The sequence below is a fragment of the Macaca nemestrina genome, chromosome 5 (assembly GCF_043159975.1).
Source record: "Macaca nemestrina isolate mMacNem1 chromosome 5, mMacNem.hap1, whole genome shotgun sequence".
NCBI lineage: Eukaryota > Metazoa > Chordata > Mammalia > Primates > Cercopithecidae > Macaca > Macaca nemestrina.
Window position 1 is genome coordinate 72189123 of NC_092129.1, and position 27393 is coordinate 72216515.

The 27393-nt window shown below is 37.9% G+C and overlaps 1 protein-coding gene and 1 long non-coding RNA gene across 4 annotated transcripts in view; one reads left to right on the top strand and one right to left on the bottom strand.

Annotated features, from left to right (window-relative positions):
- LOC105489049 (regulator of G protein signaling 17) overlaps positions 1-27393 on the bottom strand; it is a 126374-nt gene that overhangs the window by 26330 nt on the left and 72651 nt on the right. For all 3 annotated transcript variants that reach the window (XM_011753667.3, XM_011753665.2, XM_071096630.1), the window contains exon 2: positions 13720-13863. In XM_011753667.3, the coding sequence (XP_011751969.1) occupies positions 13720-13838 (119 nt within the window). In that variant the 5' untranslated portion in view covers positions 13839-13863. The remainder of the gene's footprint in view (positions 1-13719; positions 13864-27393) is intronic.
- Positions 17445-27393, top strand: part of LOC139363334 (uncharacterized) — a 36952-nt gene continuing 27003 nt past the window's right edge. Inside the window, exon 1 of the long non-coding RNA XR_011623474.1 lies at positions 17445-17575. This is a non-coding gene — a long non-coding RNA (uncharacterized lncRNA). The remainder of the gene's footprint in view (positions 17576-27393) is intronic.

Consider the following 27393-nt stretch of genomic DNA (forward strand, 5'->3'; position numbering starts at 1 on the left):
TCTACTGATCTGTCATCATGGATATGCGCAGGGTCTGTTTTGGAAGACAGTCTTCTATTGTAAGGAAAACAATTGGTTCTTAAGAAAAACTGCTAAAATGGTTGCAAAGAAGATGAAAACTTACCCAGTCGCCATGGTAACTCTGGGATAGAGGCTGGTCAGGAAACCACATATATTTACAGAAAAATTAAACTGAAGAATCAATAAGATGTCTAAATTTCATACAGAGTGACATCAAGGCTCCAAGAGAGAACTACTGTCTCTGGTAAAAGCAGTCTATTCAATATTGAAATAGTCTCACATTGTGATATCAATCTTTTCTTTTTATTTAACAGCTTCTACCTCAAAGTTCCCGGTGCAAAAATGAAATCAACATCCTTCACGCTCTGAAAATGAGTTGGTAGATTATTCTTTAAATATTTCATTTTAGCATTCAAGATATCACAGTAAATACTACAGGAGTTAGCAATACTTTACTAATGTGTAAGAAATACTGGCTCATGCAACGTTCCCTGGGTTGGACATACAAGATGAAAAAGACAGAGGCTCTGCTACTGAGGAGCTCAGACGGCATTGTGATAAGAACTCAGATAGAATTGTGCATATGGGGTTTCTTAGACATCCTTGATGGTACCTGTGCTTTTCCATAAGAGAATTGAGAAAGGCTTCACAGAAGAGGTAATGATTAAATTGGGTTGAAAATGGGCAGTTGTTTGCCAGATGGAGACCTGGACAAAGGCAATCTCATTCAGAGCGGGGATAAAAGCATGCAGGGGCACGATACAAATGTAGACCAGAATGGACATATCAGATGTTGCAGGGCTGGACCAGGAGATTAAAACAGGCAGCAAAGTACGTGTTATCCAAGAAAACGATGAGGTGGACTCCAAATGTAGAATACACCTCCTTTAGGATGGTGTAAGCTTTCCATGCTTTGCTTTCACCATTCATAATGGGAGTAATGGCAACGACCTACTTCATAAGGATGTAAAACAAAAAATAAAAGCTTGTGACAAAAAGGCACATATTATTACAGATGCGTAGTTGAATGGAAGGGCAAGTTGGCTGCACATTAAAATTCCGATTCCAAATTTACCAAAGAGCTTTTTATTTCCACCTGAGTAAATAGAGACTTTTCCTTTGCCATTATTACAAAACCTCATACATTACCTTGTCACTTCCTCCTCACAACGGTCCTTGAAGGTAAACAGGGGAGTTGTTATTAGTCATTCTTGTTTCATTTACAAAGAAACAGTTATCGGGGTTGACTTACACAGGACCCACAACTCAAATTTATTAGAACTAGGATTGGGACTCACATCTTCTGACTTCCTGTCTCAGACTCATTTTTACTCTGCAATGCCATTTCTCTTTACATAGAAGAGTTAATTGTGGTATTGCAATTGTTTATACAAATGATTTTTCTTTAAGGTTTGGAAAAATAAACCTCCTAGTACAATCCAGTGCATTGAGTATAAATGCCCTCTCTAAGGCGTCATCCCACAGCTATCACTCCATAGGAGCTGTTGCCCAGACGCCCGAGTTTGCAGTAGAATTTGATGAAGAGTAACTTCTCAATTCCCTGGAGTTTGAGATGAACAAAAAGGAGTTGTTATAGAAGGTTTTGACAGCAAAGAGTGAAAGAGGAAGGACAAAAGTAACACCGCTAATGACTGCAGACAGGGTGTTGCTATGGCTGAGGGGGGCCGTCCCAGGAAGTATGACTTTCTTTCATTAGCAAAGATAACTTGGGGAGAGGGCAACAAGGAAAGGAGAATAGAACTGATGTTTCGCTTACAAAAGACTACCCACTCCCCCAAAAAACTAAAACCTCAAGCCAAAAAGACACCAGAGGATGGGCTGGTAACCACATAACATACAACATTTCAGACACATAGAAACTCCATGTTAAACCTATGATTTGAACTTCACCTCTTTCATTTCTACATTTTTATAATAGAGTACGGTTTTGAGTGAGGTGTGTGGGGATGGGGACAGTGGTTAGAAATTTGTGTCTGGAAATGTTATAAAACACTTGCCTAAAAATACCCCATGTTGCCCCTCTAAAGGCTCACCCCGCATTTTGTAATCATGTGCCGTGTGTCATGAAACAAGTATTTCATTTGGCTTAAGCTTTTGTTTCATGAACTTAAACTCAAGTAAAATAATCAGCTATCAAGTATCTGTCCACTAGATGGCTGTGTTACCTTTATAAATACAATATTTAAACCAAGTCAGAAGAAAGCAAAAACTGAAAAAAATTTCTGTGGGTAAATATCCTTATTTGGAAAAAGAATCTATTCATTCACTTAAGGAGTTTTGATAATTATATCCTTCTAAGGAATCTAAAAGGAGTCATTCAGTTTTTCAGTGAGTGTAATAATCGAAATTGAAGAGGATAAACTTAATCTTGGGACGTTTGCATAACTGCAATAATTTTTCATTTTTGATATTTACAAAATATTCTGAATAGACCCCAGCCAAAAGTCATTTGATTTAGGAATACTTTAGTCTTAAAAACAGGTAGGCATAATGTTATCATCATTGTCATTATCCTTTCCAATAAGAAGTCATTTTGCATTCCACAGTCTCATGCTGGGATAATACGGAACTTAGGTCGTACATTATTAGAACAAATAAATTAGAAAAGGGTTTTAACTACCAACAGGTAGGAAGCATTTTTTATTTAAAATGTTTTCGAAGAGCCATCCTGAGAATGGATTCTCCACACTATTTCTATTTCAATTCCGGTTCGGGTGGTATGTAAACGTTCATTTCTTCTTTCGACCCATGGAAACTAAAGACAAATTTCTTCATTCTCTGATTCTCTCTCTCTCTCTCTCTCTCTCTCTCTCTCTCTGTTGCCAATTTCTTTCTATATATGCATCTGTTCGAAAAGATGGGTATCAAAAATTCCTTCTTTTTGTCTATATTAAATTTTCATTTGAAACCCCAAGCTCTGGGTTTTCGGCTCATGGACACATTGATTTCATCTGGAATGCCAACTTCATTTAACAAGCAATTACATGGTGAAAATCGAAATCTACGCTGTACATTTATGTTCAGTTAGATGACCAAAGCTTCTTATTTAGCACAGAGTTTATTTTTCCTTAAAATTAAGAGAATTACAGGTCTGAATACAAAGATACATAATACATGCCAGGCCAGGCGTGGTAGCTCACGCCTATAATCCCAGCACTTTGGGAGGCCGAGGTGGGCAGATCACCTGAGCTCAGGAGTTCGAGACCACCCTGGGCAACATGGCAAAACCCTGTCTCTACTAAAATACAAAAAATTAGCTGGGCACAGTGGCGCGTACGTGTAGCCCCAGCTACTTGAGAGACTGAGGCACGAGAATTGCTTGAGCCCCAGAGATGGAGGTTGCAGTGAGCCGAGATGGCACCACTGCACTCCAGCTTGGGCTATAGAGTGAGAGTTCATCTAAATAAAATAAAATAAAATAAAAATAAAAATAAAAAATACACGCCAATCATCAGAATCTTCTACACCTCGGTTCTAACATTGATTAAAATCCTATTTTAAGCTATTCCTTCAACCCACTGTAATTTTACCTATAATTTATAACTAAGTGAATGCCTTAGCGGGAAAGCAAATATCTTAGATGTGAAAAGGCCAAATGGACTTCTATTTAGTTAGGAGCAATAACAGTGTTACTCTTATTAAAATAGCATGCAATCGTCTGTGTCAAGTGCATTAGTTCAGTTGGAGCTCAAGCTTCTGACTTTAGAAGGCTGGGTCCCTATCATAAAAAGGAGAGTGAAAAAGTTAAAACCCTGTTAGTGAATATTCAGAAATATATCTGATAGCTGGCAGGATTGCTCATTCATCTAGCCATCCATGTTTCCCTCGCATTTTCCAGTTAGTGTGTGTGTGTGTGTGAATGCGTATGGGATGAATGTGTGGGGCTTCCTTGGGAACAGACACCATGGAAGACAACAATCTTGATCTGTAGAGAAACAAAACCCTGCTACATAAAAGTTACAACATTCTGGGAGCCCTGTGGCTGTGCAGTGCATGCTCCAGGGCTGTCCTGACTTATACCTGTGCTGGTTAATGTCAGAGTTGGGGAGAAAGGGCGAAGTGATACAGACTGAAGAAACAGCATCTGCTACCTTAACTGGCAACATGCAAACAGAGCATTGCCAAGCCTGCAATAGCCACATCTTACACAGACTGGTAAATTCCTCTGGGCCTGAAACTTGTAAAGGGACAGAAATAATACCTATCAATAAAGGATTATGCAGGAATTTATGTACATTAGTAATCTCACTTTACTGAGGAAGAAACAGACTCAGAGGTAGTAAGTAACTTGCCAAAGGTTTCATAGTTACATGTGATAAAACGGGAATGTACCCAGGTCTGTAAAATTCCAGTGCCATTGGTCTTTCCTTATCCCATATAGCCTCTTGAAAGTCAGCTTTCTGAGGAAGACATGCCATTAGAATTTGTGTGTAATTGTCAAATATGGCAAGACTACTTCTAGAACGAAACACTTAAAGTTACTGTTCCACTATTACTATGGAATTGGCAGTTAAATGGCTCTGTATTTTTAAGTAATCTATATTGCTTTGGCTGGGAGCAGTGGCTCACACCTGTAATCCCGGCAATTTGGGAGGCTGAGGCAGGCAGATCCTGAGGTCAGGAGTTTGAGACTAGCCTGGCCAACATGGTGAAACCCTGTCTCCACTAAAAATACAAAAAAAAAAAAAAAAAAAAAAAAAAAAAATTAGCCAGGTGTGGTGGTGTGTGCCTGTAGTCCCAGCTACTCGGGAAGCTGAGGCAGGAGAATCGCTTGAACCTGGCAGGCAGAGGTTGCAGTGGGCCAAGACTGCACCACTGCACTCCAGCCTGGGTGACAAAGCAAGACTCTCTCTCTCAAAAAAAAAAAAAAAAAGTATATCACTTTATACACAAAGTGTCAGTGACAGAAATTTGTGTTTCACTTAGGAACAGACGTTCCCATGCAAAAAAGATGTATATTAATACATAATATATTAATATCTGAAACAAAGATATGGATTTTAGAGCATTTATATATGCTATAATTTATAGCACCCAGTCCAGCAGAATTATAAAATCAATTTCATTTTCACAAAAAGTGAATTTGATTGTCTTATCTGACAAAAACAGAACAAGTAATTCTTGAATCATGTGCTAAAATAGCAGGCAGATTGTAATAGGTCTACCACACCTAGACCATGAAAGACAATAGGTTAGGCCCATAAGAAATAATGAATTTTAATGGGAGAAGCAAAAGTAGGGCTAATACTTAATTTAATCAGGTGTAACACAACTATGAAATTTTATAAATAAGGGTAGCAAAGAAGTCAACCTCATTTTTGCATTATTGATTGGAATTTTCTGGAGGAAGTTCTTAAATATTGTCCGGGTAGCTAATAAAGCTGACTTGGATTTGGAATGGCTGAATTTCATGTTGCCTTGGAAAATGAATAATTTGCTTTGAATGAGTCAGGAAGGAAACTCCAACTTCTCTCAAAGCAAACCTTCACCCTGAAGGAGGAGCATATGGGGTCTCAGAGCCTTTAAAGAGGGGCTCACTCATTTTCTCTGTCAGGAGCTTTTCTTTCTCCAAGTTCTTCCTTGTTGCACATCTTACAGGGAAGCTTGGTGCTCTCAAAGTTCACCAAGAAGCCCCCCTGGTTGGTCAAATCACAAAATGTTTTATGATTCTTATTGTATTGGACTTCCCTGGTGTATGTGCAACCTCAGACTTCCCTTTGTGAAACTCTCAATTCTTTTGGCTTCTGTAACAGTCCCTTGCTGTGTTTTATTTTATTTCTCTGAGACAGGGTCTCACTCAGGCTGGAGTGCAGTCATGTGATCATGGCTCACTGCAGCCTCAACTCTTGGGCTCGAGTCATCCTCTTACATCACTCTCCTGAGTAGCTGGGACTACAGGGGTGTACTACCACACTCGGCTAATTTTAAAATTTTTTTGTAGAGATGGGGACTCACTATGTTGCCTAGGCTGGTCTCGAACTCCTGGGTTCAAGCTTTCCTCCTGCTATGTCCTCCCAAAGTGCTAGGATTATAGTTGTGGGCCACTGTGCCCGGCCCCCTTGCCGCATTTTGCATGTCATTTTTTACATCACCTCTTCTCCACGTTCTGTGTTTGCAACTCTCTCACTCCTCCATTGTTCTTTAAATGTGGTGCGTCCTGAGGTTTCTGTCTGTAGCTCCCTGCTTTTCACCCTGGAATACTCACCAGGGCCAATCATTCTAATCTCTTGCAACTGATGAGTCCCAGATTGTCATATTTCATCCATGCTTGCCTTGCAAGCTTCAAATTCATTTATGCAACTAACTCTTGGATACCTCAATCAGAGCAAGTTGAACTCGTCTTTGTATCCTTGGCCTAAATAACTTCCTATTGCAGTGTCCTCTCATTTGATGAGATCACTAGCAACCCAGCTACTCATGCAAGCAATATGGAGTCATCCTTCTTTTTCTCGTCTATCACTAATTCTTGGCAGTATATCCTAATTTTTTCTTGAAAATGCACTTCTCTCCATCCCTTTTATTGTCTCCTTATGTTGGGCCTCACCATGTCTCACCAAGGCTATTATAAAAGTCTCAACATCCCCCTTACTTTTTGTATTTTCCTTCCAAACATTTTCCATTCCCTCAGGAGAATACTTAAAATATAAAATGGACTTTGTCCCCTCCTTACTTAAAACTCTTCAATTGCTTCCCATCTCTAAAAAGGTGTAAACTCCTTAATAAGGTGTAAAAGATATTTGATTATTTGTCACTGCCTATCTCCCTAGTCTTCTATTTTGTTCTTCTTGATTTTATATCCCACAAATACTAAACAGATTTAGTGCTCCCTCCCCAAATTCATGCCCCTCTGTACTACTAATTAGTACTACTACCTTTAAAACACACACACACACACACACACACACACACACACACACACACACACACACACACACAGAGGTGTATGAAGAAAAATGGTGCATAAAAAAATCTGGTGACTTGGGAGAATGTGCCTGTAATTTTTGAAAAGAATTTCTGTGACACAAGTTTTTATATTTCATAAAGTAGGCTCAAATGGCAAATCCAAATCCATCACCCATTCAACAAATGTTAAATGCCTACTAATATTGGCCAAATAATGTAAGCCAAAATTTATTTATATACATATACATATATATATAATTTATTTATTTATTTTTTATTTTTCATTTTTTTGGAGACAGAGTCTCTCTCTGTAACCCAGGCTGGAGTGCAGTGGCGCGATCTTGGCTCATTGCAGCCTCAGCCTCCCAGGTTCAAGCGATCTCCTGCCTCAGCCTCCTGAGTAGCTGGGATTACAGGGACACGCCACCATACCAGCTAATGTTTGTATTTTTAGTAGAGACAGGATTTCACCATGTTCGTCAGGCTAGTCTCGAACTCCTGACCTCATGAGCCACCCACCTCGGCCTCCCAAAGGGCTGGGATTACAGGCATAGGTCATCGTGCCTGGCCTATTTTTTGCTATTTTAATGCATGCAACTTCAGTTATCTGTTTACTAAAATGCCTGGCAGCAATGACCAATATTGAGCTTTGTGAATTCAAATACAAGCTCTACGTACTATAATTTTTACTGAAGGTATTAACCTAAAAAACAAAAACATGGGACAGACAGGAGTATCACTCGTATAAAAAATGGTTCAGTGGGTTGGTGAGTCAAACTCTGACCTTTCATGTGTTCACCCTTTTCTAGGGCAGAGGGTATGAACAGCACCAGCCCACTACTAAGGTCATCCCTGAAGCTCTGGTACCTCCTGGCCCATCCAGACATAGACAGTCCTCACCACATTGCCACGTAGGGTGAGTCAGCTTTGGTTGAAATTTGGATTTTTTGTCCGGGTCTGAACCTTGAAGCTGACTGGGGTATCTGGGGTCAGCAGATCTCACCGTGCACAGCCCTGTCACCAAATGCACCTGCCACCTCTTTATCTACAGTTTCTCCCTCCTGTCCTCTTGGGACTCTGGATTTCTTCACCAGAGTGAGGCTCCTTCTACCATTAACTCTCATTCAGTCTATAGTCCTATTGTCCACTGTGGTTTTGTGTATATGGCCTGAGAAACTTGGGTTCATTTTGATAGATATCTTTTGATTGTGTAAAGTTGATATAACTGATAAAAACATTGAGGACATGTACCCATGCCATGGCCAGATGGAGTTTCCAAACTGGAGACTTCTGTATTGCTTCTTTGTAAGTGGTATGCAGGACGGTCTGTTTACAAGTACTCTGGAAATCCTGTGCAGTGTGAGTTACTCTGCAGGATTAACATATTCTGCCATGTGAGATGAATCAGCTCTCCGAGGGTGACAGGCACAGAGGAAACCATGTATTCCCTGGTGCCTCAGATGAAATGATTCACCTTGCATGTGTGAGGACTTTTATTTCCAGGGAGTGGTTTCTTTACCATGGTGGAGGCATGGATTTTTGTTTTTCCTTTCAAAAAATATCCTTTGACTTTTAAAGCATGCATCTTAGTATTTCCTTTGGCAGAGAGCTAAAGTGTGACAGCATCAGAGGATAAAATAGGACATTATTTTTGCACTGTTTTGAATTATAGAGGCCATGGTACTTGTTAGAAATGGAGGGAGGGGCAATCCAAAGCATATTTATGAAGCACTTAACATTTACTTAGTGAGATCCATCCCATGGTCTGGAAACTCTGGGAACCAATGTATCCAAAAGAGAGACAATTTTAGCTTTCCAAAGGCTAGTTAATTTACTAAATTCAGTCTGTGACCAATCTCTCCTGAGAAGAGTCCAGTGCAGTGGGCCAAATCTCACGGGCAATACCCAGGAGTGCATGAGATTGTGAATTCAACTGGGAAAGTCGTATTTGGAAATGGCTCATATCAAACCTGGAAACGAAAAGTTTGGAAGTGTCCCGTTAAAATGAACCAAACAACGGACTAGACATTCAGAGGCCTGCATCTCAGTTCCACTTCAATCCCTAATGGGTCTACTGACATCAGCAAGCCTTACCTGTAAATATAGATTCCTTACCTGTAAAAATAGATACAACATTTTCCAAACATTGTTTGTTGTTGCTGTTGTTGTTGTTGTTTTTTCAAATGAAAGCTTATACCTAAGTCTAATTTATAAAGTAGCTAAAGACAGAACCATTCTCTTGGTAACTGCAAGCTGGAGCCAGGGCTATGGCCAGTGATATTTCATTATTCTCCTCTCCACAGCCATCAACTCACCACCATGATGTGCCAAGCAGAGGGCAACGTAAACATTTTGGAGAGATGGTAGCTGAGGTCTCTGGAGTTCTAATTTTTACACAGGGAACCCTGTTTTGCTTGATGGGACACCCACAGAAGCATCCAGTATTAAAAGAGGAATTAGTACCTGAAGATTTTATGTGAAAAAGTAGCATGGGTTATTTTAATGCAACCACTGAATGATGTTGCAAGAGAGTTCGTAGGACAATTTGAAAATGAGCTTTAAGCTCATAATAAACTTTGAAAGCTCTATGGCCATTTTTGATGCCCCTCCTTTTTGTAAGCACACAGCAGTTTCTAGTCTGCCCTGCATTTTTATATGTGTTATCTCACGTGTGAGCATCTGAACAACCTCACTGCTTCACACTGTCCTGACTGAAGGCAGTTTGAGAGGAGCCTTCAGTATCTTTCAAAGATTTCTTTCTTATAAAGAAAAGGGAAGAAGGTTACTATCTGAAGAAACAAGACATTCCACTTGCCAGTGTCAACCTTGAACCCGTAGACAAATGGTCTTGACAAAATGGTCTCTTCACCCTAGCTTAGTCCCATGAATAGAAGGTCTTACATGTTTACAGATTGTCCATTTTACGCCCTGGATTTGGGTATCCATTGCTTACGTATTTAAGGATGTTAATGGTTCTAAACCTCATCCTCCTGTTTTCTCTTCTTTAATTGCAAGGGCTATGAGGAGAAAAGGGAGATAAGGAGAGAGACTGATGTGGGGGGAGAAAGTGCCTCTATGACAGAGATAGAGAATGGATCAGTCACTATGAAGGCTGTCTAAACAGTTTAGAATTTTCAAAGAAACTGGGGAACAATTCAGCAGTTATGTACTTACTCTCTGTATCCTCCCCTCCAAAAATGTGGTGGTAATGTTATAAAGACAGGAATCAATTTAAAAATGAGAGAAGAGCTGACAATGAAATATGAATGAGAAGTGCAAATTTGAGGAAAATGTTACATTGTTAAAAAACCCATAACATGAAGCTTAGGGTGAGGTATTTGTATTTATTACTAGATATAGAAATTTTTCCTACCACTCTGTTTCCTTAAAAGGAAGTAAATTCAGCCACATGACAACTGCTCCCATTGACGAATGACAGTTACTTCATATTTTGATTTCTAACTTTTTTTTTAGTCCCTAAATTACATTTTTAGTGTTTCTTTTTGTTCTGCTCCTTTGACCTAGCCTGGAAAATCTGAAGAACATTTATTTCTTTTTCTTTTTACTCCAAAAAGCCTTTATAATTTTCTTTTATAAACCTGAAGTACAAAAATAATGGTACTTTAAAAACATATGGGTAAAGGACATTTTCATTTGTAGTAAGACAATATAGTCATAATTAAAATCCATAGTTCAAGGAACTTTAACTTTTATCCTTTTAAAAAACATTAAGTGGCCAGGCACAGTGGCTCATGCCTGTAAATCTCAGCACTTTGAGAGGTTGAGGCATAAGGATTGCTTGAGCCCAGGAGTTCAAGACCAGCCCAAGCAACATAGCAAGACACTGACTCCACTTTAAAAAAAAAAAAAAGAATTAGCCAAGTGTGGTGCATGCACCTGTAGTCCCAGCTACTGGGGAGGCAGAGGAGGGAGGATCATTTGAGCCCAGGAGTTGGAGCTTGCAGTGAGCTGTGATTGTGCCACTGCAATCAAGCCTACATGACAGAGCAGATTTTGTCTCAAATATAAATAAATACATAATCAAGTGGTTTATAATTATTAGAAATTATCTATCATTTATCATATACAGAAGGACTTATAAATTTACAGACTGTACATTTTACGGCCTAGACTTAGGCATCCAATGTTCATTGACAACAAATGCAGTTTCTGACAAGGGTATTGCTAGTCTAGAGCTAACAGAGCATGGAGCCAATGTACCCAATGTTTGGGGATCCACTCTAGAGGTGTAGAGAGTTGATGCAGCTTCCAAAAGTTGTTTTTTTCTTCACCCATTGTCTGTGTACTGCAATAATCTCATGCTCATGTGTTAATGTTAAATGTTCTGTTATTTAATATGTCCTTTAAAACTTGATAAAAGCAAATCTCACTAAATATATGGCAGCTAATACATATAGCACAAAGAAACTTCAGTATTCTATCTGTTCTGGTGTTTTAATCTCAAAGCAATTCAGAAATAAGTTTTGGCAGCTAAGGAAAATTATATACTGATTACACTAACCTGGTATAGTGCAAATGAGCAATAGAAGTCTATTCCTCAACCTTGTGTAACAATATATTGGTGATGTTTTATACAGAATTTAAAATAAAATAGCTTTCCTTTCCAAGGTAATTTTTGTGTTATAGCTACAAACTGATCTTTTTTTAAAGCATTATTTCAAGCCAGTTCCTCTTTAAAGTGATCTTTATTTTTCAATATGAAGTGCTCCATAGCCCAGAGAGCTAACGCTTATTAAATGCTTACTATGTATCAGACACTGTTCTCGGCTTGCTATGTATTTTATCTCATTTAATTTTACAATGACCTTATGAGGCAGGGATTTTTATTACTGGCATTTAACTAACTTGCTGAAGGTCATGCAGATAGAGATGGGTGAGGATAAGATTTGAAGTCCGGCAGTCTGACTTCAGAACCACTATAGTAAGTCACTACATGGTACTTCACAGATTAAGACCAGAGCTAGATAATCTCTTCAGGCATGACACAGAAAAAGATTACACAACTATGACTGAAATATTTACTTCATCTCAAACTCTGCTTCCTCTATCTTAAATTATTAAGGCTTAAGAATGAAATAAAACTAATTATGTATATGATGTGATTTGGCTGCGTCCCCACCCAAATCCCATTTGAATTGTAGCTCTCACAATCCCATCTGTCATGGGAAGGATGCGGTGGGAGGTAATTGAATCATGGGGATGGTTTTTTCCCATGCTGTCCTCATGACAGTGAATAAATCTCATGAGTTCTGATGGTTTCATAAAGGGCAGTTCCCCTGCACACGCACTCTTGCCTGCCACCATGTAAGATGTGCCTTTGATCCTCCTTTACCTTCTGCCATGATTGTGAGGCCTCCCCAGCCCTGTGGATCTGTGAGTCCATTAAACCTCTTTTTCTTTATAAATTACCCAGTCTCGGGTACTTCTTTATAGCAGTATAAAAATGGACTAATACAGTATGACTTTCTGTAACAAAGAATCATCATCTGGGAAGCAATATTGATATTTATAAAAACTACTTAAGCTTTCCAGATTACTGCAATATCTGATGTTTTTCTGGAACTGGAGTTTTCTAGAGTGGATGGAGCTTGTTCATCACCAAGGTACCACTCTAGTACAGCCCTCTTTACCTTCTATTTTGGCCCCAGTGATACAACGTTTTGCCATTTAAAAAAACAAAAAAAGAAACAAACAAAAAAAACCACCTCAACATACGTTGGGAAACTGTAGAGATAATACACAGAGAGATGACTCCAACATAGGGGCCTTTCTTTAGGTTCTGAATTAGTCTGGGGAGACCCAGAAGACCACTGTTGGGCTAGAAGATCCACTTGTAAACTGGATTTTAAAAGACCCTAAAATATATGGTTCAAAAAGTCTAGCATCCCCTTGAAGAATCTCACCTGCATAAATGTTAGGCACTTTATGAATCTGGAACTCGAGCAGGTTCTCTGAGTTCCCTGGGTCATGGGCATTTAGCATTAGACGGCACCTTGGGAATTAGCTTGTCTAATTCTTCATCATTTTGCCAATGAGGAAATCAAAGAACATAGAGATTATGAGTTTGCATGATGTCCCAGAGCCTGCCAGTGATAACACTGCAATGGGAAGTAGGTTCTCTGGCTCTAATTTCAGGATTTTTCAATGAACTGAGTTGGACTTCATTCCAAGCACAGCCACTGACCTTTTAGATAGGTGGTTGTGAGTCAGTGACTCTTTTCTCTCTGTCCTTATTGGCAGGAATTCTGGGCAGAGGTTGTTACCCTGACTTACAGTTATCTGGTCATGCAGCTGAATGCTCAACACCCTATCAAGTAGAGGCAGAGAACTAAAAACACACACACACACACACATTCAATACTACATGCAGTGTTACTAGATGTTATTTTAATGTTCTTGACTGTAACATTGGAGAACATTGCTTATTGATAAATACCTATGTAACTAAAATCTTATTTTCACCCAAATCTTTAAGAAGCATAGATGGAGAAAAACATGATATAAAACACACCTTTTTTTTTTTTTTTTTTTACCTTATTATCAATTTAAATGTAGATTTGGGGGAAATATTATATGTTTTCTTTGTGGAAGTGTTTGCATTAAACCAATGATAGACTTCAATAAGTCCTACTTGCAAAGAAAGAACAAAAAAAGACATGTTGAGAAGTTTCTACAGTTCTGAGACTTGGCATGCCTGTTCACGCTAGTGCCTGCCAAGCCTGGGTGTGGCATCCTACAGGTAACATGACATACCAGGAGCAGCTGCAACAACAGCACCAACAAAAGCAACAGGTGTTGTTGGGCCTCTGGTTTCCAGGCGCTTGAGACACAGCAGGTGTTCCTTCATTTTGGGACTGCTGCCTTTTTCGCATTTCAGCTACTTCAGGACCCAACTGGCTGAAAGAGATTAAAAAAAAAAATGGGGTATGAAAAAAGCAGTAAGGATAAGTTACCTATGCTGAAGGAAGGCTCATTTCACTAAGGGAGGAGGGAGATAATTTAAGAAAAGGTAAAACGAGGAAGCTTGAGAAGTCAAACTAAAAGTTCTCAGGAAAACTTTTTAGAAGAATGTACTAAAAACTTTGGGGAGGAACATCTACCATGATCTGCTGCATAAAATTATAGCAACAAAGTTGCCATGTAATCAAGATTGTTGGTAAAGTAAATATGATAAGGTTTGAAAATTTATTTTTAACTTCCTTCTTTACTCAAGAATGATTAAGTCTGCCTTTTTTATGGACACCATTCAATGATTATAGAGGGTGTATGTAACTCGTTTTTCCACTAATGTTTACAGTAAGATAAACTGAGCTTTATAAATGATTGTTGCATGGTTTCTAACTATATAAGAGTATGAGGAAGATCAAGTTTATTCTTGGCCCTCTCTCACTTCCTTTGAAACACTCAATATCCTTTTTGGCACTTTTGACTCATCCTCCAGAGGCCTAACCTTAATAACATTACCAAAGGGCCTTATTTTCTGTTAGGTGTCAGTGTTGCAAAGGCATTAGCTTCTCTTCCTCCATCGCCCAAATTTATTGTTATTTAATAGAGACTCAGGGGAAAATAAAAGTCATCAAATTCAGGGGAATTACTCTGGTGGAATTTATATATCATGGCAGATAAAATAAATAGTGGGATACAGAGTGTCCTATCTGTGATCTTACAAATAAGGCCAAATGAGTTGCTACCTATTTATAGGACCAATCCTGATCTAAGACTGTGTTGAGGATTAAAATAAAAAGTTTCATCTTAGGGTAGTATCAGATTTAGCATGAACTCTTAGAAAAAGTAATGCAATCTACTGAATGATGTTTTTCATAAATATGTCATGTATGTAAATCATACACATACATTGTCAAATGTGTGGCTGAGAGCAGTACTTATTAAAACTATAAAGTGCTTCAGGTTATTTTGGCATTATGAGCTCATTATTTTAAAATGATATTTTCGGTTCTGAATACAATGATAAACACTTTAAAAAATACTGTGTTCTTGAAAACCAGATAACCACATTTTTTGACCGGAAACAGAGCAGAAAACCACAGAGGTAGGTAAATGGGGTCTAAAGCCACAGTCATTCTGCAATTCAGATACTGAAACAGAAGCGGGCAAAGGTCCCACACTCCAGTGAGGTGTCAGATGCTCCCCTAGGAGGAGTGGGAGTCTGATTCCAGGTTGCCTGCATAAAATCAGGGGCTGTGATTGTGCCATTCACAAAAAAGTACTGAAAAAATTATTTCTGCTATTCAGTAATGCCTAGCTGCAGAAAGGATAGGATGCAGAAAAAGCCATCCAGATTAGACTTCAGCCAATCAGCTTATTTGTTCAGTGACTGCGTCAGGGAATTTTCCAAAATCACTGCCAGATGGCAGGGAATCCTGAGATACTGATAAAAGAGCTGCTTCAAGACTAAGGGTCTTAAGGGGATTAGTGGAAACAAATGAAAAGCATTACATTATGAAGAGGAAGTGACAGTAAGAAATACATCTCTCACTCAATGTGTTACCTGAAAGCAAAAATCCATATTAACACCAGAAAACAGACAACCAACAATTAGGAGATTAATATATTCCTGATCAAGTGGTAATAACAGAATCACCTAAAATTAGTTCAACAAATATATATTTAAGATAAACAATGTGATAAAGAAAAGAATACAATTTAAATGGGAGAACAATAAATTAGAAAACATATCTGACTTCCCCTTTTCCAATTTGGATGCCTTTTGGATGCTTGCACCTCCAGGTTTATTGCAGCACTATTCACGATAGCCAAGGTGTCCAAAACCAAGGTGTCCAAAAATAGATTAATGAATAAAGAAAATGCGGTATATATACATCATGGAATACTAATTTAGCCATTAAAAAGAATGAAACCCTGTCATTCATAGCAACAGGGATGGAACTGGGAGACATTATATTAAGTGAAATAAGCAAGGAACAGAAAGTTAAATACCACATATTCTCACTCATATGTAAAAGTTTAAAAAACACTGATTTCATAGAAGTAAAAAGAAGGGCATAGCATACCAGAGGCTGCGAAGGGTAGGAGTAAAGGAGGGATATGGACACATTGACACATTTTTTAAGGGACATAAAATGGCAGCTAGATAGGAGAAATAAGTTCTAGTGTTCTACATCACTGTAGGATGATTAAAGTTAACAATAATATATAGTTTCAAATAGCTGGAAGGAGGATATCGAAAATTCCCGACAGAGTAATGATAAATGTTTGAGATGATGAATATGCTAATGACCCTGACCTTATCACTCTACATTTTATGTACTGGAACATCATTATGTACCCCATGAATATGTACAATTATTATTTGTCAATTAAAAACAAATAATAACATAAAATAAATTATAAAACAAAATTGGCAAATATGAAATAAGAAAAGACATAATGGGAATGTAAAAACAAACACAAATAGCTATTAAAAGATTTACACATAATCAGCTCTTTCCCAAACAATCCCAAAGATGGTGCCAAGGAATATACTCAGAATTCAGCAAAGAGTGATAAAAAGCTAAAACATGAAAAGAGAATTGAGATAAATAGACCAGTAACATTGAAAGGTCCCAATATACACCCAACAAGATTTTCTTCATAAGGGGAGAAATAATGGATTGTCAGGAAAGTCATAATATTTTAAGGAAAATTGGCCAAGAACTCCCTACAATTGGAAGAAAACAAAACAGAACAAAGCCTCACATAAAGGAGTATGCCACATGCTGAGTAGGATGAATAAAAATAAAAATAAAAATAAATCTACACTTCTACACAAAATAGTAAAAACACATCTAGACGATAAAGACAAAAGCTGAATTACCCACACACAAGTAATACTTTGATTGACAGTGGACTTTCCATGAGCAATATTAGATGCTGAAGACAGTGGGCAATGGAGTAATGTGTTCCAAGTGCTGAGAAATAATAATCATCCTACAATTTTATATGCAGCTAAATAAAAATTCAAGAGTGAAGATTATTTCTGATAAACTCACTGAGTAGATTACTCAAATATTTGCTGGAACCTACTTCAGTCAGAAGAAAACAAAATTAGAGGGAAGGAGTAGAATATAAGAGAAAAGAACTCAAATTGGTAAAATAGGATGCTGAACTTAATGACCTGGCTAAAATAAAAGTACATTTCTCTGTATAGATACACTCAATAATTAAATTTAAGATTACATCAATTACAAAAATGAGTGGACTGCCCTAACCCTCTAATGAAACAGATTTTGTAGACATCTCAATGTCCCCATATTATTAAGTCCCAGAGTTATTTTGCCATCTCCTTCTGGGCCAACAGCATTTTACACTACAGTGGACTGAAGTTGCCCCTCCAAAATCTATTTGTTGAACTCCAAACCCCCATTGTGATGGTATTAAAAGCTGGGGCCTTTGGCAGGTAATTAGCTCATGATAGTTGAGCGCTCATGAATGGGATTAGGGCCCTTATAAGAAGAGGCCAGAGAACTGGATTGCTTTTCCCCACCATGTGAGGATACAGAAAGACAATCTTCTACAACTAGGAAGCAGGCCCTCACCAGACACCAAATAGGCCACCACCTTGATCTTGGACTTCCCAGCCACCAAAACTGTGAGAAACAAGTTTACGTTGTTTTTAAGCTACCCAACTATGACACTTTGTCTATAGTAGTCCAAACTGACTATTTTAACTCCACCCTCTTTGAAATACTTTCTCTCGCCTCCTGGGCACCACACTCACCTGTCTTTCTCATCACTTCTTTGCAGTCTACTTTCTTGTTTCCTTTTCATCTTCCTCGCTTCCAAATTTTGAATGGCCACAGTGTTCTTTCTTCTCTATCACTTCTTTGATGAACTCATTGAGACTTTTTTGGGTCTACCAGCTTTCTGTACAAAATTCTCAAATTTACATGCCCAGTGAAGACAATTTTCCTGAATTCAGGATGCATATATCCAGCTACTTAATATCTTCACTTGGCTTTCTCAAACTTAACATGCTCTAATCTGCCCTCATTATCTTTTCCCAAAAAAGTGTTCTTCCCACAGTTTTCCCAATTTTAGTGAATGAAAAGCCTCATCCTTCTCATTATTCACACCAAAAAACCCTGGACTCATCCTTGACTCCTCTATTTCATTTGGATGTCACATCAGCAGATCAGCAAATTTAAGACTTCTAAACTGGTATCCCCCACCCATTTTCTGTTTCTACCACTTCCTGTCTCCTTCTATTACAATTCCATTTTATTCTGTTCTCAAGACAGCAGCCAGTATGAGCCTTTCAAACCTAAGTCAGATAATTTCAGCAAAGACTCTTCCATTCAAATCTAATCCAAATCTTCCAGTGGCTTACCATCTGTATTCAGAGTGAAGTTCTTACCGTCTGCTTTTTTGTTACTCCCCTGAATGTATCTCCTTTTCTCTGCTTCAATCACAATGGCCTCCTTGCTGCTCCTCAGCCATGCTTGGTACAATTAGGCGTCAAGACCTTTGCACTTGTTCCACACTTAGGGTTTCACTCCTTCAAGTATTTACTGAAATGTTACATTCTCCTTGAAACCTTCCTGACCGTCTTATTTAAAAATGAACTCCCTCACCCCATCCCCAGTATGGCCTGTTACCTTTTCCTGTTTAACTTATCGCCATGTAATGTATCACCACTAGTCATACTACAAGTTTTACCTGTTTGTTTGTCTAACCAAGAAGCCAACAAATTTGATGAAGGTAGACACTTTTGTCTGTTTCGTTCATTGTTGTGAAATGCTTGGCACATACTAGGTACACAAATATTTGTAGAATGGTTAATTTTACAGCATTCCTATTAATGATAAGAAGAAAACAATAAAGTCTATATACCCAACATTCAAAATTATTAATTTTGCAGCCACTGCATCAAAATTAGAAGAAAATAAATATTGGAAAAGGAAACACAAAGTTTACTATTTACAAATGATATGGTTATTTACATAAAAATTCCAAGAGATTCAGTGATATTAGAGGGAGCTCAAGAGGGATGTCAGTTTAAGTTTTAAAATATCATATACTTCTAATATGCTAGCAATAACGAATTTGAATATATAAGAGAAATAAAGGCATAATTCAAATCAATAGCAAAACCAAAACAGTAACTGGTAATATTTATAACAAAAGTTGTATAAGAACTTTATAGAAATACTACAAAACTTTATCAAAAAACATAAAATAAGACCTGAATACAGAGTTAGGTTATTTTCTCAAGTGGGAAGACCAAAATCTTAACTGTCGTAAATTATTTTATAAATTCAATGTGATTGCAGTAAAAATTCTAATTGAATCATTCATGGAACTTAAGAAATGAATTCTAAAACTTACATGGAAGACTGAAGGGCAAAGTATAATCAAGACATGTCTGAAAATAAAAATAAGTGGGAGCATTTGTTCTATTAATAATATAGAATCATAATAATTAGGCAATGGCATGGGAACAGATATGTAGATCAAAATAATAAAACTCTCAGACAGCTGAGGTTTCTCAGGCATTTATGCAATCCTGGCTTAAATTAGAGTATGCATCTTTATGATTTAGGAATGACAGACTACTCAAAAATGGTGTTGAGATATTTGCACTTATATATAAAAAATTACACCTCCAAGTGATAATACTTGCAAAAATAAACTCAAAAAATGAATTAAAAAAAGTTACAAATTCTAAGACTGTCATAAAAATGTAGACTATAGCTTCAGAGCAGAAAAGGATTTCTTACTACAAGATCAAGCTCAAAAAGAAAAGCTCTTTTTATATAGTTTAGTTTATTAAAAACTTTTGAGCAAATAAGGAAACCATAAATAAAAGAAAAATAGAGAATCATACTGGAAAATACAAAGGAATATTATCCATAATAAGAAGTAACAGATTGCAATTTAACAACATAAAAACCTAATAGAAAAATTGGCAAACAAATTTGGAGGCAGTTCATAAAAGAGGAAAATATAAATACTGCAAATTAAATGAATAGATGCTCAGAACTATTAAACAGAGAAATGTGGATAAAAAAGTATTCCACATCCAAATTTTCCACAGTTGAGTATTTCCAAAATACTCAATTTTGGAAGACTATTTGGGTAAATTAAAAACTCCTCACATTAATGGTAGGAATATACATTGAGAAATCACTTTGAAGAACAATATTGACTACACGTAGTTCACAATACACATAACCTATGACAAATTCCATTTTTATATTTATACACTGGAGAAACTCAAACCTGTATATGAAGACACTAATTACAGTATATTTAATACCTTAAATTGGAAACAATCTGTTATGGACTGAATGCTTATGTCCCCTCAAATTCATATGCTGAAATGTAATCCCAAATGTAATGATATTTGGAGATAGGGCCTTTCAGAGGTAACAAGAGCAGAGCCCTTATGAATGGGATTAGTACTCTTACAGGAAGAGGCCAGAGAGCTGGTTCTTCTTCTCTCCATGTGAGGACATGGAAAGTAGATAGTCATCTGCAACCAGGAAGCAGGCCCTCATCAGACACCAAATAGGCCATCACCTTGATCTTGAACTTTCCAGCCTCCAGAACTGTGAGAAATAAATGTCTCTTATTGATAAGCCACCTATATATGGTATTTTATTATAGCAGCCCAAACTAAGATAGAAATTGGTACTAAGAAGTGGGGTGCTGCTATACCAAATACCTAAAAATGTGAAAGCAGCTTTGGAACTAACCAAGAGTTGTGAAGTACATCTAGAAGAAACCAAGATTGTCATGAAGGGACTTTTAAAGGTGATTTGGTTAGGGCTCAGAAAGGAAAGAGAAGAGCTGCAGAGAAAGCTTCCATCTTCTTAAAGAATACATATGTAATCATGGACAGAGTGTTAGTAGAAATATGGATAGTGAAGGCCATTTTGATGAATTCTCAGACTGCAGTAAAAGCATGTTATTATCCTCATTAACACTGTAAATTTCACTGTCCTTTTCTCCATCTTGTGCAATGGAGAACAGGCAATTCTCGTTATTAAGCAGCAAACAATTTGGCTGAATTGTGTTCATATTATTAGTGTTTTGTGGAAGTTGGGACTCGTGAGCAATGAAGTCGGATATTTAGATGAGGATATTTCTAAGCAAAGTATTGAAGGCGTGGCTTTGTTCCTCCTGACTGTTTAGTAAAACGGAGAAGAGAGAAATGATGTGAAGAGGGACTTATCAAACAACAAGAAACTAGAACTTATGAGCTTGGAAAATTCTCAGCCAATCCATATTGCACAAAATGAGAACGCATGTTCAAAAGAGAACACTAAGAGTATTACCAAGCCACCATTTGATAAGGAGATTAGTATGGTGTGAAGCATGGACTGAATTAGCTACCTCAGCAGGAAAACTGCCAGTTTGAACTGAATGGGAAGGATATGGGAAGGAATGAAGATATGTTGTCAGACTTTTTGGATTTTACCGGGAAGACCATAAAACTTTTCAGCTGCAAACATGATCTATTCTTCAAGACAAGGGAAGAATGACCACAAAAAAGTGATTCAGAGATCATCAGGGCTTCATCCCATGTTGCAAAGGGTGGAGGAAGAATTGCCTCATTTTCAACAAGTTAGATTACCTCCAGTCAAAGGTGTAGGGGTAGGACTGGGAGGAGCTTTGGAGGTTTGGTGCCTGCCCAGCAGAACCCTGGGATTGAGACCCAAATTTGGCAGCAATATCTCAAGTCTACTGGGTCTGGAAAATGGGACCTCTGCCCCAGTGGGCCTGGAGTGCACAGCATCAAGCACAGGAGGATTATTCTCCAGCCCTGAGATATAGATTTGACTTGCTAGGTTTTGGACTTACTTAAAAGCTGTCACTCTTTTCTTCTTTCCTATTCCTTTGCTTCTGAAATGGGAATATCTATTCTACATCGGTCCCACTACTATAGTTTGGAGGTACACAACTTATTAGGCTGGTGCAAAAGTAATTGTGTTTTTTGCCATTAAAAGTGGCAAAAATCACAATTACTTTTGCACCAACCTAATATTTGGTTTTACATGTTCATAGCTGGAGAGGAGTTCTGTCTCTGAATGAATGACACCTTGAGAATCACTCATATCTGATTTATATGATAGTTAGATAAGACTTTGGACTTGAGACTTGAGAACCAATGCTAGAACAAGTTAAGACTTTTGAGGCTACTGGGATGGAAATAATGCATTCTGCATGTGAAGACATGAACTGTGGAGAGCCAGGAGCAGAATGTTAAATACTGAATGTGTGTGTCCTCCTCAAACGAGTATGTTGAAATCTAATCTCCACTGTGATATCAGGAGGCGGGGCCTATGGACGGGGTCATGAGACAGTGATGGTGGAGGCCTCATGAATGAGATTAGTGCCCTTAAAAAAGGGACCCCCAGATAACTCTCCTGCTGTCTTTCCACCCTGTGAGGATAAAATGAGATGTCAGTAGTCTGCAACCTAAAAGTGGGCTCACACCAGAACCCAACCATACTGGCACCTTGATCTCAGACTTTCAACATTCAGAGAAATACCATAAGAAATAAATTTCTGTTGTTAAGTTATCCAGTTTATGGCATTTTGTTATCGCAGCCTGAGCTAAGACACAACCAATATTCTCACTTTTCCAGGAATGAATTTTAAAATGGTGATATAGTTATATGTTAATATACAAAACAGCTCTTAAAATGAGTAACTTAGATCTATATGAATCTACCTGAGGCAATCATAAAACAATGTTGAATAACAAATGCTGCAAAATATTAAATACAGTATCAATATAATTTTCATAAGCATACAAAACAACAATACATATCTTTTCTGGACAATATATGTAACATATGCAGTTACAGAGCATGGACTGGATCCATTACTGGGTGTTTGGGAGGATGACGATCAGGGTGTGATTGGAAAAGAAAGAATTTCAACTTTAATCATTTCTTTAAAAAAGATCTGAAGAAAAAGCAAAATATTTATAGTTATATGTTGGTACTGAGGCAGAGCACAGTGGCTCACATCTGTAATTCCAGACCTTTGGGAGGATCACTTGAGGCCAAGAGTTTGAGACCAGCCTGGTAACACAGTGAGACTCTATCTTTACAGAAAATAAAAAATGTAGCCAGGCATGGTGGCATACATATGTAGTCCCAGGTACTTGCTCCTTGGGAAGCTGAGGTAGGAGGATTGCTTGAACCCAGGTGTTTGAAGCTGCCATGACCTAGGATCGCACCATGTACTCTAGCCTGGGTGACAAAGCAAGAGCCTGTCTCAAAAAAAAAAAAAAAAAGAAAAAAGAAATAGGGTTTTGGGTATGGGAGTATTTATTTTATTATCTTTTATACTTATCTATATTTTCTTTTCTTTTTCACACACATACACACACATTTTATATATATATATATAGCTTTATACCAGGCAGGAATTTCTTGTCTATCTCCTGAAAATTTGCAGAAAGACTCAAAAACTTTCTTGAGAATTGACTACCTTAATTTTCTCACTGTTAAATACTCAATTTTGAAACAATCAGAAGTAAATGCCATCTTGGATATCCATTTATTCATGAAATCTCTGAGATTGTTGTGGTTTGAAATCACTGTAGAGGGGTTCAAATATTATTTGTCAGATTTGCAAGAGCAAGGCCGGGCATAGTGGCTCATACCTGAAATCCCCGCACTTTGGGAGGTTGAGGTGAGCAGATCACTTGAGGTCAGGAGTTCAAGACCAGCCTGACCACACATGGTGAAACCCTGTCTCTACTAAAAATACATAAAGTTGGCAGGCATGGTGGCAGGAGTCTGTAATCCCAGCTACTTGGGAGGCTGAGACAGGAAAATCGCTTGAACCCAGAAGGTGGAGGTCACAGTGAGCTGAGATTGCGGCACTGCACTTCCAGCCTGGGCAACAGTGCAAAACTTCGTCTCAAAAAAAAAAAAAAAAAAAAAGAACTAAGTAAGTACATAAATAAAACGATTTGCAAGACTTTCACTCTCTTCTATGTCTTTCGGCTGGCTTAAAAAGAAACATCACAGGCAAACGCTTTATTTGTGCTCTTCTGAAGTAATTGTGTATGCTGTCCCATAATCATCTTCCTTCGGGAAACAAATTCCTACTCATTGATTTCCTTTGGGTAGTTTCCATACCATTTGGAACAAATCACTCCTGTTTTTCTGACTGATTTCTCTAAGTCCCTGAATACCAGCAGTTCAGCATCTTATCTGTATTTCCAGTCTAAACTTCTGGACCGCCCAGCAAGCAATGAGGTATATTTTGCTACCTAGCTGGCGCGTCTGAATAATTAGACACAGAGCAGGCGGAAGACGCACTATCTCAGAGAGCTGCTTAGTGACAGTGCCTAGGAAGCTCCTTCCCAAACCCCTGCCCGTGGTAAGTAAGCATGGAAAATGGCTGCATGCCCTCAGGTGATCACATCCAGGAACCCCTATTTGCTTCTACTTCCTGTGCATCACTGCAAACTGGTGCTCAGGGGATTGGTGTGGGTTTATCAGTAAATACAGAAGGGAAAAAATCTGTCTGTTATTTTTTTTTCCTTCAGGTCACCGATTTTAATTTTTTAAGCCAACCACATTTTCTTAATGTTATAAGTTAAAAAAATGAAAAGTTATGTAAAATGAAGCATAACTATGGACTGACACTCTCAAATATTTTTTAATATGTCGAGGTCAATTCTTTTTTCCTCCTCCCTACCTCCCTATGGAGGAAGAGTGTAAAAAACCCATTTGATTTCACATGGTGGAGGAGAACAAGGCAGGAGAAGCTGGTTTCTCCTTTGCAAAGAAGGATGCACCTGTGCACAAAACTGGGACTTCAGATTTTTTTGAGCTGAGCAAGGATGGAAAGTGTTTTACAGCTGGCATCCTATCAGACACCTGTAAAAACACTTCATCTAGTCCTTATGGTGAGGTGCTGGGAAAGCTGGTATGGAATAAATACTAATGGACTCAGCATAATGGTTTTCCTTTCAAAGCTTAGGCAAATTTATTAGTAAGGAACTCATATAAATCAGGTGTTCTAATCACAGAAGGTTTTTCATTGTTGTGCATTAGTTATATCTTCCAAGAAATGCTTTAACTTCTCGCTGTCCACAGTTTTACTCTGTTACTTCTTTTCCTTCCCCAGGGTCAGGTGCAATGATCAAAACCATCTCACAGGTTGAACAATGAGCCAAATAAAACAAAATACAATGTAAAAAGGATAAATTTAAGGATACAAACTTAGGTCTAAAAACACTGTTACGGCTAGGATGGGAGAAACATGGTTTAACAGGAGCATATGAAAAATTCGGGACAGTAAATTCAGCATTAACCAACAGTGTGATGTTAAAATAGTCAATGGGAATTTAGAATGCATTAACAGAAATGTTTTCTAAAACAAGATGTAATAGATATTCTCTGGGCTGGTTAAACAGATATGTTCAATTCTGCTCACTACAATTTAAGAAATAAATTGAAATATGTTCAGAAGACTAAAAGGAGGAGAGTTAACAAGAACTCATGAGCATCTTACAAGAACACTACTTTTAGAACAAAGGTGTTTCCTCTAAAGAAGAGAAAGATAATCAAAATCATAATTTTCTAATCACTGAGGTGATGCCATGTAGAAGAGGATAAGAGGATATGCATTCACTTGTAAGATCCCAAATGTTAGAACATGGATTGACAAATAGAAGCAATAGAAAGACTCTTGATTCCATATATAGAAAGTCTCACTGATACTCAGATAAGATCTTAATTCACCTGTAAGATGAGCCTCAAGCCAAGCATTCTTGAGTATTTAAGTTACCGGTGAACAAGTCCTTGAAAGAGGTTGATTTAAAGGGGCCTCAAGTTTACACAGATGATTAGACAGAAAATCTCTCTTGGTTCTGAGGTTACTATTCCTGAAATGGGCTGCCTAACCTAACTGCTCTCTTCAAAATACAGCTGGGACTGAGATGATGAATCTCTATTTCTATCAATCTGGACATTCTTATAGATTATATTGTCAATCCTTGAGCATTGACTAATATTATTCTTCACCATTTTGTTTAGATATTGTTTTCCAATAGGATTGAAAAACTCTTATGAGCAAGGGCTGTGTGTGTGTGTGTGTGTGTGTGTGTGTGTGTGCGTGTTTTCCTGGAATCTCAGTGTTCTCTATTGTAGATGCAAAATAAATATTAATTATTGAGGATGATGAATATGACAGATTTCTCTGATTACTAAAAACATCTATTTTCCCAAGGCAGAGATTTGGAAGTTTCACATATAATTCTTACAGCCCTAAAGCACAGTGTCAAGTCTGAATGGTGCTCCTCATCCTTTCCCAAAGTATCCCTCACAGAGGAAGGGAAAAATTGAAGTCTGAATGACCTGCTGCAATGTAAACACTTATATTTTATTTTATTTTAAAATCCACATAACATCTGGGATTTTGATATATATTATACATAAATATAAAAATAAAAGTTTCATATTCTCAACTTTGGAAGAAAAAAAAATGCTCCTCCATCTTTCTTAATAGTCAAGATGCCGTTGAAGTAAGATCAATTTTGGAAAATTAGGCTGAATTGGAAAATAAATGAGTCTACACATCAGAATTAGTTCTCATCTAACTCTTGAAGTCACCAAATTTTTAGGAGTTAAACTTACAGCTATAAACAGGGCAGTCTCCTGTATCACCACTCCCAAGCTGTATTACAATATGATGAGTAAACAAGCTCTAGAGTCAGGCTGCCTCTGTACAAATCTTGCCTCTGTTATCAACTGGATGACCTTTGGTTAGTTACTGAAGCCAGCGATCCCCAACTTTTTTGGACCAGTTTCATGGAAGACAATGTTTCCATGGATGGGGGTGGGGGATGGTTTTGGGATGATTCAAGCACCTTACATTTATTGTGCACTTTATTTCTATTATTATTACATTATAATATATAATGAAATAATTATGCAACTCACCATAATGTAGAGTCCGTGGGAGCTTTGAGCTTGTTTTCCTGCAACTAGACATTCCCATCTGGGGGTGTTGGGACACAATGACAGATCATCAGGCATGAGATCCTCATAAAGAATATGCAACCTAGATCCCTCGCATGTGCAGTTCACAATAGGATTTGTGCTCCTATGGGAATCTAAAGCCACTGCTGATTTGTGGGGAGGCAGAGCTCAGGTAGTAATGCTTGCTGGCCTGCTGCTCACTTCCTGCTATGAATCCCAGGTCCTAACAGGCCACAGACCAATACCTGTCCATGGCCCAGGGGTTGGGGACCCCTGACTTTACCTATTCTTATCCTTGTTTCCTCATTGGCAGATAATAATTGATAATAATAGAACACAAAAGTACGTCCATTCTGCTACAAGAGCTGAATGAATCTGACACGTAAACACTTGGAACAAATCTTTACAATTATAGTAAGTGCTCAGTATGTGGTAGCTCTTTCAAGGTAACACA